We start from the raw sequence: 22,998 nt of genomic DNA, 5'->3' as shown, positions 1-22,998 counted from the left end.
ACCCAACTGGACACGGCTCAATTGGACACGGCTCAATTGGACACGAGCCACTCACAGCGCTTGAGACTACAAAGCGATTCTAAGCACCGGTCGCTGTGATTGGTGGTGTCCAATCGAGTCGTGATCAATCGAGATCACCCCCGTATAATCAGAGCCCTAGGACTCTACGTATAGAGTCTAATAATGGCTGTGTTCCAAAATTGACTACCAGCACTGAAAATCTACAGTATACGTAACGTAAACTATAGCATTTTGACTGAAGCAGGCAAAAATGGTGAGTTAAAATCGATAAACTAATCTGTATACATGCAACATGATTTAATGAACAATTACGGATATTGTGATTATTACATTTCACTATTCCTGAAACTTTGAAAGGCGCGCGTTATTTGCTGTTTCCGGCCGAGGCCTGGCAATAAATGTAATTAGCCAAGTATTTTATTACGCAAGACATATAAGATAGACTGAAAGTGATTAAAATTGTTAATATAAAATTATCAATAGATTATAGTGAAGAAAAAACTTGGAGTGCGCGGTCAATTAATAGCATTAATTGTACTTCTATGATTATATTATTTCAACACAGTATTTACATTATAAATTAAAATATATATAGTGACATAGTTTGTAGGACATGAAAATATACTCATAAATAATAATATACGTAATATAAATTATGCAGGAAAATATGTAATAATATTGATAATATTTAGATATAGAAACATTATTCATAACGAATTTACAAGATTAAACAATTATATATTATAATATATATTATAATATATAATTATAATATATTAATAAACAATTATTAACATCTTTTCTTTGTTGAATTATTATTTTCATCTATGCATATGTCTGTAGAATATTGTATATAATAATATTTTTATTAATTCGTATCGCAAATAATTTCCGTACTATAAAAACATATGTTTTTATAGTACTAATAACATATTAGTAGTAATTAATAACATATGTTTTTATAGTACGGAAATTATTTGCGATACGAATTAATAACATATGTTTTTGTAGTACTATAATAACATGTTATTAGTAGAGAGAGTAATTAATATAAAAAATTCTATCTCTAATGAAGATCGAGCATTTATAGGATTAAATAGAGTTCTTTAAAAGATAATCGTTTGAATTTTTTAATTAAAAAAAATTTTTATTACGGTAAAATAGAAGAAATTACAAAGATTACGGAAAATTACGAAATTATAAAAAATTTTCCTAATCCCCCCCCAAAACATAATATAAGTATCCGCTCGTGTATATAATCAATTCAAGGTTAATAATTTAAAAAACGAGCAATATATTATTAGATGGATAAAAATTTAATTGTAAAAATTATAATATAATATATTATAGGATCGTATATGTGTAATAACACAAACTATAGAAATCAAAGCCTTAAACGGTCTAGCTAGATCTTAAATACTTGTATGATTCTTGTGTTATATTGTTTATTTATGTCGCCTAAAGTGATGTTGTTCCTTCATATGCTAATTATTGCGAAGAATATTACTAAGGACTCGGTAGTCTAAAGGCTTAAGACGCTCGCACGGAATGCAAGAGATTCGTAATATTTTTCGCGATAAGAATTAATTATTTACAGATTTTAATATGTTATTTAACATTATTAAGATCGTTTCGGAGATCCGAATAAGCATAATAAATTTGTTAAATTGCTAGTCAATTTAACTCGTGATATTACGCGGTAGTTCAGTATATAGTGTTAGCGTTTTCAAGACCGAAAAATCATTTCGGTGCACGTTTCTGGGGACTACATACGTAGTATATAAATTCTCACAAGAATCATACAAGCATTTAAGATCCAGCTAGACCGGCTTTGATTTCTATAGTAAAAATTATAGTTTTTTAAATTGATTGACCTTGAATCGATTATTGAAATCACTTTTAAAATTTTCCTACTAATAAAAGTTTTGACATGATGCGAGATGTTTTTTTGCGTGGCGATTACTCGAAATACGATTCTGATATCGGAGAGAAGCCTGAGAATTATGATAATGAAGGTGTTAGCTAATATCCGTTAGCTATTATATCATTTTGAACGGCATCCAGCGCCCATTCTTTATCTTTCTCCATGTATGCACTAAACATCATGCATTAAATTATCAATTATGATTTTCCGATATGGTCCATTCTTAAGATAAGAATTCGATAACAATGAGCATATTAGGTACGGTACTTTAGAAATCAAGTTATTTTATTCTTTCGATAATTTAATTGTTTTACTTAATATATTTTTATATGTGAAATAATGTAGAAAAAATTATGTAAAAAGAATCATACAAGAAAAACAACTGAGATATCTAACGTATATGTATGCAGCATTAAATAAATGACCTTGTAGCCAAGCAAGGATTACGCTACGGATGTGTGCATGTCTCTTATGAATTGATAAGTAGTTTCGTTAAAAATTGATATAAAAAATAGATGGTGCATGTAAAAGATCTTACATACATATTATTCTTTATATGTACCATTTATTTTTATATAATAATATTATTTAAACTAATTATAAACTCCCATCTTTAAAAGCTTGTCGGTATAGTATCCTTTTTCATCATTACTACGTAGTACTATATACATGCGTAAATTCCTAGTTCGATAAATTGTTTTTCTTTAACGCCGTAAACGGCAGCAACAACACACCGCTCAGTAGTCTTGTTTTGTTACTGACCTGAGTACAATCGTGCGCTATCATTTGCCGGGAAGTGAATCGCGGAAGTGAAATTGAACATAGTATTATACTTATCATTCTATTCATCATCATGTATTTAGCTCAAAATCAATCATAACCGTTATAAATGTCATGTTTAATTCTGATTTTAACATTTGTCAGAAAAAAGTGTATGACATATAAATTTCTTCTTGCTTAGGAAAAAATATTTTATATAAAATTATATATGATTTTATATAATTGTAGGTATATAAATGGACACATTTTATACATAATTATATATAATTATATTGGGTCGGGGAAATAAAAAAGTTTGTTCGTATTTTTTAATTCAAAATTGTATATACAATATCTTCGTCAAAAATGAACCAAATTTGAATTTAGAAAAAGGGTTTTAAAGCTTGAAATCTCTACTTTCGAAAGGTTACTATATTTTTTGAGTTTCTGTGAGTTTGGTAATTTTTACATTTAAAAAACTACGAAAAAGATGAAAAATTTTCTTTTCACTTTGGAGGTCTCTCACGTGCCCAAAAAAAATTTACGAAAATTTTCGACTATCTATCGTGAAGCTTCCCTACAAAATCATTTTTTTTAAAGTTCTTATGAATTTTTGTTCCTGAGTTATTCGCGAGTTAAATAAAGGAACATTCTGAATTTGATTGCTCATAACTCCGATAAAAATCTGACACCCTGTATATAATTATATATAATTTTATATAATTTTATATAATTATATATAAAACATTTTTTCCCAGGACGTTCTCAATAAATACATAATAATAACGTACATATATTGCGTTAATAATTTGATGATAGTAATGCAAATCTTTTTTACAAAGTTTTTTTTACTAAATAAAGATCATTCATTAACTCCGTATCTCATTTATCATACTATATTTATCATACTATTAAGAACTATATTTATTTTTCTCAAATAACACGTATTACTTAAATTAATTACTTTTATCTTATAGGACAATTGTTTTTTCTTTACTTTTACAACTAGACAACGTAACTATGACTTTGTGTAAATATTCATAAATAAGTAAAAGAGTATAAATGAAAGAATGCTTTTCTTATAAATTTCCTTGTTCAATATACAAACCGGTTGAGATAAAAACCGGATAATCAAGCAAAGTAATTATACCGTATTCTTATTGTGTATGATCAATAATAAAATTCTTGAATAATAGTCATAAATATGGAATGACATCAGAGAAAATTAGCTAAGAACTTTGTAGAAAACTTGCATCCCGGAACTTAAGTTTGATAGATTAATGTATATTAATTAATGTGATCATCATAATTCAAGTACGACAGCATTACATAAAATGCAATAAAAAAAGTAATAATAATAATTTATTTATAATCAATACAGCTCATTTATAAATTTTCGGTGTAATTGGTGTGTGGTTTAATACTGTCTAATTTCGTTTCATCTATCATTGGAAATGAACTAAATTGTTCACTTCTAGCCATACATTCGATTTGATAACAGGAATATCTTAATGTCACTTTATACATTATATGTATATCTTTTTTGATATTTGTTTGTGTTAGTCTAGGATAAAAACCACCATACACTACGTGGAATTAATCTTTCTAAACAAATAAAACTTCCTCGCGTATAATTAATTATTGAATTGAGATGTATCGTTTTCTAACTGTATCACTTTTTTATAAATTATTTTACATAGTTACTTACATAACATATTCTAAAGAGATCCGTGTTGGATCTCTCTAGAAATAAAATTAATTCTTTAAAAAATTCAAAAAGATAAAAGTTTCCTTGTCGCTCTATCATTATTCATGGCCAAAGAAGGACCATGAAGGTACCTGCCTTGCGAGGCAACCGTACCTTCTTCATTTGATATCATCGATCTTTCTAACTTGCATTCGCATGCTTACTCTAAAAATCTCTTTTTTTTTGTTTTTTAGGCAAAACCGTTGCAGAATGAAGCCATTGTGCTTCTTTCCAGAATTGGCAATATCATGCTAAATATTTATTTACAAGACAAAGAAAAACCAAGTTAGTTTTGTGAATTCGACGCTTCAATAATTTAATGATGTATTCACCAAATATCGCACTTTGTTTCGCATTTCTGCTTGTTGCTTCGTTCTCGGAATCTCAGGAAGATTTTACGAATGGCGATGAGCAAAGCGACAACTCGACAGTGCAGTCTGATTCTCTCGTAAATTCTACGAAATATCGAAATGAAGAGATGGAACTAATACGGTGCAATTCACACGAAAATTCTATTAAGAATAAGAATCAAACGCAATATGAATCCTATATTAATTCTACAAAAAATAATTGTAAGAATGACTCGATGCGATACGAGTCTCGTGAACATATAATAAAAAATCACGAAGATAATAATCAGACACCTATGGAGTTCTATACGAATTCGACAGAGATCAATAATTTCACGTTACAAGAAATTAATGAAAATATCTCTAAAACTGAAGACAAGATCAGTTCCACCGTACGAATACCGTACGAATACGGCGATTCCAACAGAAAAGTTAAAACTATGTTTGTTAAAAATGAAGAGTGCAATGATAATGTTACTTGCATTCAGCTCTGTTGTCCTTATGGTCAAAACTTGACGATAAAAGGACGATGCATCAAGGACGATCATGGAAAGGATAGGTACAGTCTTCCAAGCATGTACACTCTTCCAAACAAACAGAAGAATAATTCCGAGGATGAAGTACCCTCGGAAGTACCTGACGAACTATTTTTGACTGTTCATGATCCATGCTATACAGAAGGATATGGTCGCCAATTTGTTTATGCCAATACATATTTGTTTCTCACCAATGGCTCTTTGTATATGGCTACTGGCGAATTCATTTTACCAAAGTCTTATTGCTTTGCCATTATGTTTCGGAATGTATATGACGTGATTGTCTGCAATGGTCAGACAAAACTTCCAGTATATATATCCGTGTGCCACCTATTGTCTTTGCCGTTTTTGCTGTTGACGTTTATAATATATTCCATATTACCAGAACTCCGGAATATGCACGGTTTTACACTGCGTGCACACGTGGGTTCATTATTCATCACATACTCGATTATATATTTTGGCCAACAAACTACTGACTTAGCTGAAAAGAATTATTGCGTTGCACTAGGTACAGCATGCATAACTATACCGTCCCATTATTTAAAAAATGACACAACTCAAAAAATTAAGTTTCAGAAAAGGGGAAAAATTATTTTTAACTTGAAACTTATTAACTAATCAAATAGTATAACGCAATCAAACAATAATAAGCTCCTTTGAAAATATATTTTTAAAAACATGATCAAATGTCATTTTTGTCATTTTGTTTTCGCAACAAAACTATATTCTTTTTAGAAATTAAATGCTTATACTGGTCGAAACTGGATCTTTAATGCTTTAAATAATTCAATGTGAATTATATATATCATATATTGATATATATATATATATATTTATATATGTATATACACGAGCAATAATTGCCTCGGTCTAAAGACTCAGAACGTTTGTATACAAGAGATCCAGGTTTACCTCTCAGCCGAGGTAATATCTTTTGAAATAAATTTATTTACAGTTTTTCAGCAGATTAACAGCTTTATAATATGACGCCTGATTGAGCATTAAATTAATAATAAAAAATAATAATTCAATAAAATGAAAATTATTAAATTTTTAAAAGAATAAATAATATAAAATAATATTTAACAAATATTTAGATCTTGAATTATACATTACGTATACAATAACTCACATTTCTGCATGTAGATAATTTTTTGGTTTAAATAGAGAAATTATATAGTGAAGCATTTAATTTGAACAAAATTAACTTTTTTTTTTACTTTGCAATGCTGCAGATCAAGAAAATCGCACAAATAGATATAGTAATAATTGTAAACTATAAATAATTGTCATTCTAATACATGCTTGATGATTAACACATTATTTAATTTCATCTTTTCAGCATATATCTTCAACTTCTTCTTTTTGGCGAGTTTTTTTTGGCTAAATGTAACATGCTTCGATATTTGGTGGACATTTAGGTGAGTAATATGTTTCATATAATATTATACGCACGGTGGAAGTAATAAGGTGTGCTCGTACTTAATTCAATTAATCTAATTTAATTAGTTAAATTAATTTTAAACGCTTTTTAAATGAAATTTGATGTTTAAACTAAGAGTTACTATATGTGAGCATGCTTGTTATAAGTGCAATGTGTGAGTATAAAATGGCGGATTTCAGTCTCTGCGCAGAACGTGACGAAAAGGCGTCCAAGAAATGAGCACGGGTGTATATCAATTGCCCATATCACTAATTGTCTAATTTAAAATAATATAATCTTATTAATAAAGCAGTGAAAAATTATTAGCAACGGGGCAACGTGAGGGTGGAGTCCCATGAAGCGTGTTTGCCGTGTATCGCGTAACCGCGTAACCAATCAATAATCAGTAAAACGCGAAACCAGCGGATCGCTTCTGATTAGTTACGCGGTTACGCGATACGCGGTAAATACACCTCATGGGACTCCAGCCTGAGTGTGTGCAATTGAACTGTGTGTAAGAGGTCGCTCTCAATGAGCACTCCTTTTTACTTCCATCATGATTATACCTTGGTGGAAAAATTTCACTGAAATTATTTCACGTTTTAGAACACTTTTCAGCCAATTTTCAGCAATATTTCAAAGAAATTTCAGTTCATCTTCAGATAAATTTCAATGATTTTTCAATATATTAGTTGAAAAATTCATTTTTAGTGAAATTTCAGCAAATTTTCAGCAATTTTGCTGAAATGTTCAAAACGTAGAATAATTTCAGTAAAATTTTTTCATCAGGGTACGCAATTTAAGTAATGTTATACCACGTACAGTATTCACCAGGGAATAAAAAGTTACTTTTTAAAAGTAACAATTATAGTTATTCATTATTGAGTAGAAAAGTAACAAGTTACCGATTTTTTAAAGTAATTTCCTTGCATAGGAATTGTATTTATGGCTTGTTGATTAGCTTATTTTCTTTCACTAAGTGTTTTTTAAGAAACAATTCAAATCTTATTGTTACAAAGACCGACAAAGACATATATAGTGTAGTTAACAAAGATCCTACTAAAAAAATGATCAACAAACTTAAAGAGTTATTGACCAAATGGAAAAAAAATCGAGCTACATTTCGGAATTTACATATAAATCGATTTATTATAGTGATGGTGTTCTTCCGAGAGTCTATGGTGTCCCAAAAGTACACAAGCTGAATTGTCCGTTTAGAATTATTGGATTGTTTATTGACAGTTCTCTTTATACATTTGCAACGTTTTTACACAAAATAATTGCCAAAAATATACCACAGCCACGAAGTCATATCAATAATAGTTATGATCTTATCAACAAGTTAAAAAATACACATATCGATAGTGACTATTGTTTAATTTCTTTGGATGTGGTTCTAAAATGTTACATTTAATATTGTAAGAATATGCCTAAAATATTACTTAATATTAAATAATATTATGCGTCTATAGGGATATACGAGTGTGCGTGTTGTGTGTAAATTTTTATGATTATTGGATTATTTCACAAAGCTTTAATTTTAAAGAAAGAGATAAGATATTTTTATTTTCAAATACATATATTATATATTGGATAATAATTTAATTGTTATTGACTAAACATAAATCGCATTTTATAGAGAACTCCGTTCGCATCGAAGAGAAGGAAAGCATTATGAAAGAAAGAAGCTTATAATATATTCGAGCTATGCATGGGGAGTTACCATCTTTCTCAACGTTTTCTGCGCCATCATGGATAATATTTCCGATCCACCAGAAAATTTGATCCGACCAGAAATTTGCCAAAAAAAATTTTGGTACGGTGGTAAGTGATACCGGCAAATATTAACGCTAGCAGAAAATTAATATTTAATTGAAATCTTAAAGGAGAGTCACATACGAATTTTCAAAAGTTTCGCGACCACTCGGGGATCGTTTTATTTCTATGTTTTTTCTTATGTATTTTTCTTCGTATAGAAACCGAAAATAATCATATAATAATGCCAGACTTAAGGAAAAATTGATACATTGAAATAAAGTGAATAAAGTTCTTATTCGTATCGTTATAAAATCACTATCAGTTATGCCTCATTGATAGAAATTGATTTCAAATTGGATTAAATGCGAGTAATATTGTACTACAAAACGTTAATTAGATTATATTTTTCATTAGGACGTTTGTTATAAAAAAACTAATAATCTCATGAAAACTATGAAAACTTGAAAATACGATAATACGTCAATTATTGCTTTCCAATTAATTGTCTTTATGAATTATTTCGTTTCGCTAAATTTGAATAATTTGCGTATCTTTTGTCTCTCGATTTAAGTGATTTTTTATGTTCATGTCTTTCATGGCTATATGGGTGAGTGTATTAATTTTTCTTTTAATTTTTCTTTATTATAAAATATTAATTGGTAACGATTTTGATAGCTGCACAGATTTTTATTTGTTATTCGTTGCCATTGGAATGGTCAATCATTGCCAATTGAATAAGAAGATTGAGTTGCCACTCTACCGTCTTGCCATGAAGAAGTGAGAATTTACATTATACGTTCAGACATACTGATAAGGGCTCGGAATGTTTATGCGTAATTAATTTATACTATATTTCGATAATAAACGATTTTTATTTTCACACTAACAACCGCGTAAAAAACTCTCTTAGCCCTTATTTGTTCTTTGTTTTTTGAATTATTTCGTATTTTTAAATTCGATTTATATCGACTATAATATATTAATAATTGGCAACAAAAAAGTTCTCTTATTTAAAAAACAATGATGAATGACGAGATACCCTCTTTCTTTTTATTCGAACTTGGGACCGAAAGTAAAGTTACATTTCTTATTTACATATTTACATATTTATACACACACGTATATATATGTATATAAATACAGGCTGTTTGATAGGTAACGAGAAAATTCTCACAATACAATTTTCGCAATAGTTAATAAGATATTAATTACTAAAAATTATCGCGGAATATTCGTTTTCAATAATTTTTTACTCAAGTACTATCAACTTTACAGAAAAACATCATGTGACAAAAATTGTTAATTTTTTTCTTATAGAGTTCTGAGAATTTTTTCCGAATGTTTTAGTACTGCATTTTCTCATGTTGGAAAAATAGTTGCTAATAAAAAAATGCAGCACTAAAAAATTGATAAAAAATTCCGAAAAAATTCTTAGAGCTTTATGAGAAGAAAATAGAAAATTTTTGTCTCTTGCCGTTCTTCTGTGAAGTTGATAGTACTTGGATAAAAAATTATTTATATAATAACATGTCTAATATTTTGGAATAAAACCAATATTTTGATATAATGGTGATTTTTAGCAATTCATATCTTGTTTAACCTTTTGAGGACTGGCATGTTTTTAATCGACTTTTTTATTTTAAGAGCTAGAACTTTCTTGTCAATGTCATAGGATTGAGTGGCGAAGCTTGGACACTCTCGCACGCGTCCAAGCTCACACATACATAATATTAGAACTCCTGTTCAATTTTTAAAAAATTGAAATTGCTTTAAGGCCTTTTAAAGCTTGAAATCTCTACTATTCAGGTCAGTACTTTAGAAAGTCTTACTGATATTTTATGGAATTACACAAACATAAACGAAGATGTATAAAATTTCAAAATTTTTTACAAAATTTTTGAAGTTCCACGGCGTCAATTAAAAATTGCGTACAAATGTTCACAGCTTTCGAAAGAGTGAATCTTTACCTTTAACTTGCATTTTTATAGACCTCTGTACGACTTTTTTTCACCGAGTTATTCAACATTGAAGCAAAAAGGATCCTTTCTTATTTCTGAGACACCCTGTATATTAGCAATTGCAACAGTTATGCGTCGCCTCCGAATCTTTGCTGCAGCTGTAGCTGCTACTATGCGGGTATGTTCTTTTACATACTCGATGTATTCTCATTTTTGTAATCCATTTTTTACTCAAATGAATTAAAAGCTAGCAAAAATAAACGAGTGTATTTGTTAAACTTAAAGCCAGCGAAGATATGCTCCATGAAAAGGAAGCAGGAAAAGAGCAAACAGCTTTTGAACGCTGCTTTGATTGTGGTCGAAGTTGGGGGCAAAAAACCAGCTTAAAAGTGAAAATTTTAACCATTGAAGTTAATGGAGAAATTTTTCACTTTTCACTTTTCATCTTAGGAAAAAAGTTTCATAATTGATACCCAGAGATATAGCGTGACAAATTTGCAGGGTTTCACATACTCTGGTGAGGCCGGAAAGGTAATCAAAAATAATAATGGTCTACTAGGGTTATAAGAAAACTTTTTCGTTGCCAATTATCAATATTACAGTCGATATGAATCGAATCTAAAAATACAAAATGATTTGTAAAAAAGATTAGTTGGAAAGCACTAAATAATCCCAGGTAGCAAGCTGTCGTTATTTTGTCGTCGATAGTTAGTAATTTTAAATGATTGATGTCACGTGACCTATTTAAGACGTAATAATGATGTCATCTTTTTGACCAATTAATGATGTCATTTATTTATGACGTCTTTATAATGTCATACTTAATGACGTCGAATAAATGGCCAATTGTCGACGTACTAGTAATATTATTAGTGATCAATTAATAGTGAGCGTCATACATTTATTTCGTTAATAATACGAAAATAATGATGTATTTTTTATGACATTGTGTGAGTGATAAGAAATATAAGAATTCACATCATTTTTACGATGTTTAGATGTCAAGGAGCTTATTATGGTTCTTAAAATGAGGTGGAAATTACAAAATTGAATTTACTAGAATATTTATAACTTCAACACCTAGCAAATTTGTTCATTTTTGTAATTTTCACTTCGTCTCAGGAACCATATAGATTTGTCATAAGAATAACTAATTAATGAGGCTAAATGAACGACACCTTGCTACCATCAATAATACGAAAAAATAACGTATTTTTGACGTCGATCGATTTATGACGTTATATGTACCTGCTGTGACAAATCCACGTCATTTTTACGATGTTTGGACGTCATTTTAAACGTCACATTCGTCATAAGAGTGACTAAGTAATGACGTTAAATAGACGACATCTTGCTACCTGGGTGTTTTATCGTATTTTGAAGTTTTCATATTTTTCATAAGATTATTAATTTTTTTTTAAACAAATGTTTTAATGCAAAATATAATCTAATTAACGTTTTGTGGTGCAATATTACTCGCATTTTATCTAATTTGGAAATAATTTCTAAATCATTAAGGCATAACTGACAGTGGTTTTATAACGATGCTAATAATGACTTTTTTCATTTTATTTCAATGTACCAATTTTTCCTTAAGTCTGGCGTTATTATAATGATTATTTTCGGTCTCTACGAAGAGAAATATATAAGAAAACATAGAAATTAAACGATCCCCGAGTGGTCGCGAAATCCTCGAAAATTGGTATCCTTTCAACAATTTTTAATTTAAATAATAGATATATCGTCCACATGTTTAGTACAGTGTAATATAAAGAATTTGTTTTTTGTTTTACACAGAGAATGAAGCAAAAACGTTATATTTTTACGTACCCATGGGTCTTACTATCATTAGTAACGTTTTTTTTTTCGTCTGCACAACACTAACGATTCTGAACCAGAAAATGAATACAGCTAGTGAGTTGAGTAATTCGGAGGGCACGCGCCACGATGAAAATAAGCAGAGGTCTGTACAATTAAGATAAAACAAAGCGACTTCGACCAACTCCGATTAATTTGAATCGGCGATTAGATTGGAATTGACCAATTGTATTTGTCATTTAACTTGACGATGGATGCGATTGATCAATAGACTAACCGTCGATTAAAGTTAATCGGAGTTGGTTGAAGTGGCCCTAAAAGAATTAATGTTATTCAATGCACTCGCATTTACAAAAAACTACATGATGTATAGATAATTGATACTAAAGGAAAAATTAATTATTATTATTTTTACACATATTTAATAACAATAGTAAATAATTGAAAACAATTTTAAAAACCAATAAACAAAATTTTAATCACAGAAAAATTTCTGAGAAATTTTGAAATTCTCTGTGATTAAAATTTAGCTTATTGTTTTTAAGATGCCTAAGATTGTTTACTATTGTTTATTATTGTTATTAAGAATGTGTAAAATTAATAATAAAAAAAAAACATTTCTTTACATGTATTTTTAATATCCCTAAAAGATATTATTTATTTTATTAATATATCTTATAGTCACAATTAAAATTACAAACAATACAAAAATATATTTGCTCACAGGTTTAATATGTACTTGAAGCTGTTCATAGTGATGGGAATAACTTGGGTTTTGGAGATACTATCGTGGGTGATTGGTACCAATATTGTGCCAGCGTTCATCTGGTATATCACCGACACCATAAATGCCTTGCAAGGTCTCATCATTTTCATTGTATTTGTGTTTAGAAAGAAGATCAAGGACATGATATTAAAACTATTTCGCGGGAAGACTTGCGGTCCATTTAAGATTCCAATAGGCGATAGTATAGCTTCGAACAGTACTACATCCACTACGCTGTCCAGATCAATGTCCATGCAACAAATCAGTTCCTCTAATTAACAGCTAATCATCTCAAAAATTTAATTAGTCTTACTGATAAATGTTGCAATGCAAAGGGAAAGTTCTATTATAGATGAGAGTTAACAGTTAATTAGCAGCATAATTTAATTCTTCAGTCAAAGATCTTACGTACATACATACTATATCAGATTACATTGTTTTACGTTGTCTTTTTTGATCTCTTTATAAAAAAGACCAAAATTATACAAGAAGAGACTGTCTCAAATTTTAATAATTCTCTTCGTCTTTCACTTTACAACGCGTTTCAAATTTTATTTCAAATTAAGAACATGTGATTATGAATAATCCCTTATTTTTTAAGTGTGAAAATAATGAAATGTAAAATAATAAGTGAAAATAATAAATGTGAAATATAATTTTCAATTAACATGTGAAGAATTTTATTTGATTTTTTATTTAAAAGCCCGAACATTATTCATGAAATACATCAGAGTATAAAATTTTTCATACATAAATACCCAGGAAAAAATGTTTTAAATTATAAAATTTTATATAACTTCTATAAATGAACATATTTTATATGTAATCGTATATAATTATATATATATATTTATACGTATATAATATATGTAGAGGAGAGCCCCCTATTATATGAGATAGGCACCTAATATATGAGATAACGACATTTCCATTAAACTAATAAACGCTATCTGTTGGTTCCACCATGAATTTATTGTTCTTGGATTGAAAACTATTTAGTGGAAAATTTATTATTAGATTGTGCCTATTAGAGATAATCAGTTAGCGCCCTCATTGGCTTAGTAATCTTGTTATTGTTTAGTTGTGCTCGATATATCTTGTGTTATTCACTCACGCCTAATATACCAAATATCCTGCTGCGTCAACAATGCCTGTAGTCGTTGAAAAAAAAGATTTTAGAATTTGGATGTCTTCAAGTTTCGTTGAGATGAGCCTTTATAAATCTTGTTTATTATTTAATAAGTAAATATTTGGCAATAAATTCTTCATGTAGTGATAGAATAAGATCGTACTAATAGAAAAATACGGGATATGTTAAATTGCTTAATTACAGAAGTTATATTTGATAATCGTAAAACCGTAAGGCGTGGAAATGATAATATAATATGAAATAATGCTCCTATATCACAGTGAAAATTGTTGCTGAAGTATAAATGTTATTTTACAATAATAAAAAGGACAATCGAAATGAACATCGAGTGCCTGTTTCTGCGATACTTGGTTCCAACTACCTGAAAACGAGTCCTAGATACAATGCAATCATATTCATGTTGCGCGCGCACTGGCTGTGTTTGTTTGTATTTTAGAAACATTCAATAAAATTTGTTAATTCTATACTGATGTACTTTGCGTTTTATTATCGATTTCTCGGGGCATCTCATACTAGGAGCACAATTTTTTTACTTTGCGATTTGCTCATTTTTTACATTTCTTTAAGTTATAAAAAAAAATATAATTTGAATTAAATTTTACATAACATTATCTTAAAGCTTATTAAATTCCCTCTTCTAAATAACCTATTATTTTTTTAAATTCTGCCCATAGATTTCTAGCATTTACCCAAAATAAACTCGGTATCTCATAATTGGAGCCTTTTCTCTATAATTGTATATATTTATATATAAAATTATATATAGAATCCTATTTAATTAACTTGAATTGGGATTAGAGAGAGAGTCATCATATTTGAATTAAAATTTATTTAAAATATTAACTTTAACATGAAATTGATTTTGACCTGAATTAAAATTAATTTTGATTAAAATTATTTTTATAATTTGAATTGGAATTTGCTCTTACTTAGATTAAAATTGGCTTCAACTTGGCTTCAAACTGGCTTTAATTAATATTTATATATTGACTTAAATTGAAATTGGCTTTGACTACGATTAAAATTACTTTTAATTTAAATCGTATTATATTTTGGTTAAAATTAAAATTAATTTTAATTTGAAATAAAATTTTAACTTATACCAGAGAGAAACTCTCTGATATAGGTCTGTTTTCTGTAGTTGAACCATTGTATACTTTTAGAACTTACATTGAAATCGTTATACGTTTGATATTTGTCGAAAGCGAGAAAGAGAGTTCTGGAGCAGTCTAATGCAGGAACAGAAAACACACCATTGCTGGATTCACACTGCATCCGATTTTCGTCGTACGAAGCAAAATCCATCGGAATCCTGTTTTCTGATTGGTTGCAGAGCGTCGTACGACGCAAATCGGATGCAGTGTGAATCCAGCATATAAGCGATGAGCGACGTCATGAACACGTACCTTAATGTTTCCGAACGCAGCTCAGTTCTCGAAAATTTGAATCACATGACATTTTGCTTGCTGCAGCGCATGTGGCGTTCTGCGCATGAAAAGTCAGCTTAATATTACATAGTTTGTCTTTACTTTCAGTAATATTGAAACGTATTGAAAGTATTTATTGATACGATTATATAATAATAAACATGTGCTAATGATAAGAATCATGTTAGCGCATGAAAATGTCTGTGAGTACTAAGTTATATTATCTGAAAATTGCGAAAACGAATGTTTTCTTGCTCATATTATAACTAGTTTAGATTAGGTTATTTTCCTGTACTTATAGATTTTATTTTACATTTAGGTCGATAGAAATGAGCAATTAATTAAAATTAAAGTTGATCATGTTATTTGTTATTCGTCAGTTAAGAAACTGTCGGCACATATCATGCAGTTTTGTGCCAAAATTTTCTGTTATCATGGTTTGTAGCATCGATAAAATTTGCTCACGTACACTGCTCTGTATATTTTTATAAGAAAAAGAAATAAAACTTTAATTCTAGTGTTCTGGCTTTCCAAGACGAAAATCGACAAAGACTGGAAACATGGAAGAATTAGCACAAACTATGAAAGGTGGTCACAAACGAGTTGGTCTTACTACTCTAGTTCCTTTTCCTGAGAAAAATGTTGCATGTAAAATTGAAAAAGATCCATGTAAAATAGAAAAGACAGAATGGACATCTTTAATAACTGATTATATAAAGCTTCATAAGCATTATCTCAAATTATCAAAGATTAAATTGACATGTATGTATATCAATCTTTTACATATATATATATACACACACACACACACATTAGACTACTAATTTAAAATATAGTTAATTATAATTAGGAAAAACATATTTTTCTTAATTAAAACATTTGATACATTGTAAACTGATCCATAAGCACTTCAATATATACATGTGTGTATATATATATATATATATTATTAACTAACTAAATTAAAATTCTATTTTATTATAGCTCTTGTTGTAGCAACAACTATGGCTGGATATGCACTGGCTCCTGCACCATTTGACCTTTATACATTTGCAATGTGTTCTTTAGGAACAGGCTTAGTCTCTGCCACTGCAAATACAATTAATCAGTTTTTTGAAGTTTCTTTTGATGCACAGATGTCACGAACAAAAAATCGGGTATTAGTACGTGGTCATTTAACGTGAGTTTTTTTAAACTTTTTTATTCCGACATAATTAAATTTATGTAACTTGATACTAAGTATAATGGCAATTGTATATATACATAAACATCATCAGGCCTGTTCATGCAATAGCATTTGCAGCAGTATCTGGTATCATTGGATTGTCCATACTTTACCATGAAGTAAATGGTATCACGGCAATGCTAGGTGCTAGCAATCTTATTTTATATACGCTTATATATACTCCCATGAAACGCGTTAGTATTGCCAACACATGGATTGGCTCTGTTGGTGAGTATATATATCTTCACGTGTATCATAATATTATAACTAAACTTGCATTATAATTTTCTTTGCAGTAGGAGCTATTCCTCCTCTTATGGGGTGGGCAGGTTGTTGTGGCAATATACTGACACCAGGTGCTTGGATATTGCCTGCTATTTTATATGCGTGGCAATTTCCACACTTTAATGCTCTTTCATGGAATTTAAGACCAGATTATTCACGAGCTGGCTATCGAATGATGGCTGTTATAAATCCAGATTTATGTCGTAAAACAACTGTAAGATATACAGTAATGTTAATGGCTCTGTGTTATTTAGCTCCTGCATTGGATGTAACCTATTGGTGGTTTGCATTGGCTTCGACGCCACTCAATGCATCTTTTCTGTATCTAGGTAAAATACACTTTTATTATATATATATATTTTTTTTTTTAATTTTATAAAATTTACATGCGATGTAATTTACATATACAATATATTTAAAAATTAGAGTCAAATTTTTACAGTGTATTAAATGAAAAGAAAAAAAGGACAATAGTTTATCTAATTAAATTATTAAAGTTATTCTTATATGGTTTTATAGCTCTTTGAATGAATTATTGCTTAAAACATGATTTGACTATTTACACATTTCAATATGCTGTATAAATTTGACCTCAATCTTTTTAGATATTTCGTATACGTATGTATGCACGTTTTCTCTATATAAGTACATGATATTTCCATAATTTTAGCTTGGACATTTAATAAGCATTCGGATAGTGCAAATTCTAGAAGATTATTTCGATTTTCGTTACTTCACCTACCTCTGTTGATGATGTTGATATTGTCAAGTAAAAAGTATTGGGCTAACACAGACAAACAGGGAGATAAAGTCGAATCTTCTCATAACGAATCAGCAAAGAAGAATAATTTACTGACCATTTTCACTGCACCTATCGCTACTTCTTCTGTATAGTTTTATTCCATTGGACATGTCAGTAATAGTACAAATTATTACAATATCGTCATAAAAATTTCAGGTAGAAGATTCTAAGACTTATATTACCTCATTAACTTTTCAAAATACGATATTGTGTAAAATAGACTGTAGATATATTCAATTGGGTTTGTAGTATCTGTTATTAATTTAAAAAATAAAACGAAAATAATATCAGATATTCTCATAGAAGATGGTAATAAAATACACCAGAAACGAACAGTTAAAATGTTATGTACATTTATATATCTAGTTTTATTTAAAATATTTTAATACATAGTGTCATGTCATATTTTCAACTTCTTTACGCTTTGCCTCAAATTCTTTCGCCATCTGTCTTCTAGTTTTAGTTAGATTTCTGTGACCAGCACAGTCTAAATTTTCTATGTAACATTTGTTCCTGCAGCATTGACGACACAATTTATATTCACATTTAAAACCCTAAAATTTAAAATAATGAAATTTAGAACTTTTTCTGTTCAAAATATTTCTATTTTTTTAAATCTTTTTTGAAAAAATTTTTTAAAGAGTAAGATAAGAAAAGTTCACATTTTGAAAATATTCCAACTAACCAGAGGATTCGGACAGGCATGACACCGATCTGAACTTCTTTTAGGAATCGTTGCTCTATTCGGTTTACGCGCTATCCTCTTAAGCTTTTTTGAACGTTTTCGTGATATTTCGTTTCCTTCCTCGTCTCTATATTCACGTTTCCGAGGTGCACCTTCCTGAAAATTATCGTTATTTTGAAAAAACATTTCTTCAATCATAATATAATAGAAAGATTAACAGTAAACGCAATTAATCGTATTTGACTCATCTACCTGTATTTTTTGTGTGTACTCTTGTGGTGGCTCTCGTACGTAAGGTTGACACAACCACGGTGGTAACTCTAAATTATAATCTAAAAATATCAAAGGATTTTTAATGTGAACGTGTAACAAATGCAAATAATATTCTGTAAACGTCAAGTCATTACCTGTCTTTCCCGTCTGCCATATCAAATGTCCTTCATGATACGGTAGATAACGATCCCTCAAGGCATATGCGACACTTCTAAAAGCTTCCAAAGTGGAGTTGGTGGCCAAGTTTTCTCTTTCTTCTTGATTTTCTGCTAAACAAAGTCTACTCTCTAGTTAAAAGCATGCTGTATGATGAGCGTATGTTTGGGAATTATGTTTTGCTATTTATAAGTCGACATGATCGAAAAATCAATACATACACATGGTGGAAGAGTTTAAATAAATGACCACGGATGTACGATGCTGGTACCGGATATTGCTCTACAAGTTCCAGATATTCCAGAGCAGGTTCCCAACAGGCGGGATAACGAGACTCAAATATGTATGGATTATAAAGATTTCCTTCCGCTGACATCACACCTTGCACTTGAATTTCCTCAATGCACCGCTGTACATCTTGCATACATTGTATGTTGCCATTGGCGATTACAGGAATTTTCACGGCATCTCTGATAAAACATATCAATTATTAAAAACAAGAAGCACAAAATACAGAGATTTTATTGTAAATACCAAAAAGCATATGTATAATGAATGCTTCAAGTAAAATGAAAAACAGGAATTACCTTGCTGCTTTAATGTGCTTCCAAGACGCTAATCCAGTTAATGGACCTTTTTGTTCTCTTGTACGTCCATGGATAGTGAGTAAGCTAGCACCTGCATTCTCTAGCATACAAGCATATTGTACAGTACGACTGATTTCTGAGAACACCCGTAATTTACAAGTAACAGGTATGCATAATCCATTCTTTAATGTCGACACTACATACATAAGAGATTTATTATATTATATTATTGTATTATATATATATATATAGAGAGAGAGAGAGAGAGAGAAAGAGAGAGGAGAGTCTAAAATCTGTTCAAGTGTATAATTAAAATGTATGCATACCGATTTTCTTTAACAAATCCCAATCATCTTGTAAGAAAGCTCCATAATGTCCTCGCTTTGCGATTGCTTGAGGACAACCGATATTGATGTCAATTGCATCACAGTATGGTTCAGCCCAGCGTGCAGCTTCCAATAATATATTTGGATCACTGCCACAAAACTGGAAAACGAATTACTATTGCACAAAATTTAATGTCGAATGTTCTTTTCTTTTTCGTTCTGTTGCGCATTTAAAATATTAACTTGTACGAAAATGTTTGTGAAAGATTATTTAAAACATCTATTGAATCTTGAATTGAGCGCATTATTTCAATCACACGATTGTTTGGTCACATACTTGAGATTTCGAAGAATTCTAACTAAATTTCGAGGAGTTATATCCTTTACACTTTTAAATTTTGTTCTTTTGTTAAATGTTCCTTCGTATATGTATAATCCCGAAAAACCTCATGTAACTAGTCGAGGACTAATTTTATAGTCTATACAATCGCAGTCCTATAGTTGTGTCAAGCAGACCTGTACAATCAGTGGACGATCTTCGCTAGTACTAGCGAGAGCTTCTCGCCTATATTTGGGATCCCGACAGAATACGGAGGAGTGCAACATTGGCGTGTAACAGAGCTGGGCGCCGTGTCGCCTGCTGAGTAATCTCCATGCCAATTCGCTCGCATCCACCATTGGTGCGACTATGTAACGCGGTGAACCCAAATCTTCCCAAACGTTAGTCCTCTTCTTCGAGACAGCATCCTCTTTGTCAGGTGACTCCATAGTCTCGGACGTTATCTGCGCGTATGAAGGTCGCATGAGCGATGCTACTATTTGCGACTACGCAAGGCTCGGAGCTAAGTTATACATTTAGCTTTTTTTTTCCCAGGTGTAAGGAAACTTGTCATGATGCAATAATGTGATCACTTGCAGGCATTACAAATTCAATACAGTAACATCAATTGCGCCATATCGGTACAAACTGACGTCGTACGATTTGGAACTACTATACTATAATCGCGTCGTATTACTTGGTATTATGCTTGGCCGATTGTTAAAATGGTCAATTTCTATAAAATTGAACTTTTTATCTTTATATAATATCTAACCGTACTTGATTATAACTGATATTTCTTGCAAGTAATCCGTTTCTTTCTTACGAGACAAGGCATTTGTATTAGTATAATTGGTTGGGTACACATAGTAGACATTGTCAATTATACAGGATGCCCTCGGATGTTTTCATCATGTAAAATTATAAAAAGCTTGGACAAATTTTTGATCGATATCAAACAAAAATTTAATCATTTACTTTATTTGCTTTACTTGAGCGATAATACATCGTATATGAGTCTGTCCATAAGAAATCGAATTTTATTTCCAAGACATTGTGTTGTGTCTGCCAGTTTGCACCACATTAAAATGTATAATTTTATATATTATTAAAACATTTAATTTTACATTTACATATTACAAAAGTTTGATTAATAATAATAATATTAAATTAAATAATGTTATTTTCTAAAAAAGGCAGACTCGTATATACGATGAGTGTATTTGATTGTAAGAGGATTCTTGCCAAATCGCTTTTAGGCTTTATATTCCTAATTCCTAAAAAGTAACACCTCAGTTGCCGACAACGTTACTCGTGTAATGGTGGGAAGGCGAATATAGAATTCGATCGCGACGGCGATCTCGGCGTAGCCGGTTTCGAAAGCTCCGATTCCGGTATGGGCGACAGTTGAGCGGTCTGCGTTACGACATGCGAGCCGATCTTGAAGTGCGGTCTCTTCTTGGAAAAACTCCCGCTCCGCCGTGTGCGAAGGTGAGTTTGATTTCGTTTAGATACCGTGGAGGGCGGCGTCTGCCCCAGGACGGAAATATCAGTGGTATTTGAAGGTACTTTTCTAATTTTGCGCACGGTGCGCGAAAAATCTAGGGCGGGTAGCCTCGCCGGTGGACGTGAGTAATCCGGTGGTGTCGTCAGTTCTGTCGTCAATGCTTCGACATTCCGATCCTGATGTTCGGTTAAAGCAAGTGCGATGTCCGGAGGACTGCCTGGCTGCGGAATGATCTTGTTGCCGCAATGACGAGCGATCGCCGACGACGAAGTCGTTAATCGTTGCCTCGAACCTTTCCTCAGACGAGCCTGCAGAAAAGTCTGTATTCTTCTCATTGTTCCGCAGGATCGTTTCGTCGGTTCGATCCTATTATCTCCGGTGCGACGCTTTCGTCCGTTTCCATCGTGCCTGCTGCCATCGGGATGGTTCATGATGGAGAAGCAACAAGACACCGGCGAAGGCGTGGAGGATGATTTGGCATCCGGCGAGTCACGCACATGGTTTCTCAGCTCCATCGCGTCCGTCGTCTGCGAGGAAGAGACCTGAATGGAGGTCTCGGTGGTGCGCGAATCGTACGAGAAACAAAGACGAAAATTCCGGCCACCTCTCATCGAAGGTAATCCATCTCTCGTCTTGGAGAAGACATCTTTAACGTTCGCCGTTGCTTCGTCGCTCCGGGTTTCCTCGTGCGTCGAGCAAACGTACACGTCCGTTGTCGCCATCGTCATTCTCGTTGTGCTCGTAGTATTAGTTTTGCGTAGAGGACCATTCTCGCAGAAGCGAGAATAGAGACCTCGCCCGCCAGGTACCGTCCGGTTGATGTGATCCTCATCGGCAGCGGTACAATAAGGTATGCCACATAGGCCAGAGGTAGACGTTGTTCTGGAGTCGGCGACAGCAGTACCCCTCTCCCGTTTGTTGCGCACGTATTCATACGTGGTGAGACCAAGACAGGCGATATAGCCGTGAAAGAAGCAGAGGTGTATGAGCATCACCGCAGCGATGGCCGAGAGAACGCCAATGACAGTGACGAGGACGAGCGAGCCGGTGCCAGGCATCGGCAACAATGGTGGCGTCGCCGTGGCGTTATTCATGCTCGTGTTCCTGTGATCTGCACTGTCCCATGTTCCAGACGATCCATTCCAGTTTATTCCATTATTAACGAATAAATGTGCGTTAACGAGCACCAGCTC

The 22,998-nt window shown here is 31.5% G+C and overlaps 4 protein-coding genes across 6 annotated transcripts in view; 2 read left to right on the top strand and 2 right to left on the bottom strand.

The window, feature by feature from the left end:
• Positions 1 to 2,701: 2,701 nt before the first annotated feature.
• Positions 2,702 to 13,598, top strand: LOC108764069 (G-protein coupled receptor Mth2). The gene is made up of 6 exons (XM_018512084.1): positions 2,702 to 2,769; positions 4,646 to 5,848; positions 6,683 to 6,761; positions 8,403 to 8,587; positions 12,277 to 12,442; positions 13,024 to 13,598. Exons 2-6 carry the CDS (start codon positions 4,771 to 4,773, stop codon positions 13,340 to 13,342), a joined length of 1,827 nt encoding a protein of 608 aa, XP_018367586.1. The 5' UTR covers positions 2,702 to 2,769; positions 4,646 to 4,770; the 3' UTR covers positions 13,343 to 13,598.
• Positions 13,599 to 15,720: 2,122 nt separating this feature from the next.
• Positions 15,721 to 18,144, top strand: Cox10 (Cytochrome c oxidase assembly factor 10). Its single transcript, XM_018512117.1, has 7 exons — positions 15,721 to 15,843; positions 15,960 to 16,077; positions 16,159 to 16,402; positions 16,625 to 16,820; positions 16,918 to 17,093; positions 17,162 to 17,479; positions 17,821 to 18,144. Exons 2-7 carry the CDS (start codon positions 16,000 to 16,002, stop codon positions 18,042 to 18,044), a joined length of 1,236 nt encoding a protein of 411 aa, XP_018367619.1. The 5' UTR covers positions 15,721 to 15,843; positions 15,960 to 15,999; the 3' UTR covers positions 18,045 to 18,144.
• Positions 18,145 to 18,272: 128 nt separating this feature from the next.
• The window catches only part of Dus1 (Dihydrouridine synthase 1), a 6,984-nt gene continuing 2,258 nt past the window's right edge, over positions 18,273 to 22,998 (bottom strand). For 2 of the 3 annotated variants that reach the window (XM_018512113.1, XM_018512112.1), the window contains exons 2-9: positions 20,496 to 20,762; positions 19,980 to 20,139; positions 19,654 to 19,849; positions 19,288 to 19,536; positions 19,045 to 19,190; positions 18,890 to 18,969; positions 18,638 to 18,793; positions 18,273 to 18,506 (exon numbers count right to left, since the gene is read on the bottom strand). In XM_018512113.1, the coding sequence (XP_018367615.1) occupies positions 18,348 to 18,506; positions 18,638 to 18,793; positions 18,890 to 18,969; positions 19,045 to 19,190; positions 19,288 to 19,536; positions 19,654 to 19,849; positions 19,980 to 20,139; positions 20,496 to 20,747 (1,398 nt within the window). In that variant the 5' untranslated portion in view covers positions 20,748 to 20,762 and the 3' untranslated portion in view covers positions 18,273 to 18,347. Of the gene's footprint in view, positions 18,507 to 18,637; positions 18,794 to 18,889; positions 18,970 to 19,044; positions 19,191 to 19,287; positions 19,537 to 19,653; positions 19,850 to 19,979; positions 20,140 to 20,495; positions 21,346 to 22,998 lie in introns of those variants that run through there. The other variant, XM_018512111.1, reaches the window with a different exon arrangement.
• LOC108764014 (uncharacterized) overlaps positions 21,607 to 22,998 on the bottom strand; it is a 2,226-nt gene continuing 834 nt past the window's right edge. The window contains exon 2 of the mRNA XM_018512001.1: positions 21,607 to 22,916. Within this exon, the coding sequence (XP_018367503.1) occupies positions 21,607 to 22,916 (1,310 nt within the window). The remainder of the gene's footprint in view (positions 22,917 to 22,998) is intronic.

The sequence above is a fragment of the Trachymyrmex cornetzi genome, unplaced genomic scaffold, assembly GCF_001594075.2.
Source record: "Trachymyrmex cornetzi isolate Tcor2-1 unplaced genomic scaffold, Tcor1.1 scaffold392, whole genome shotgun sequence".
In the NCBI taxonomy this organism is placed as follows: domain Eukaryota; kingdom Metazoa; phylum Arthropoda; class Insecta; order Hymenoptera; family Formicidae; genus Trachymyrmex; species Trachymyrmex cornetzi.
Note: the sequence above shows the minus strand (reverse complement) of the source record. Positions and strands in the feature narration are given on the sequence as shown.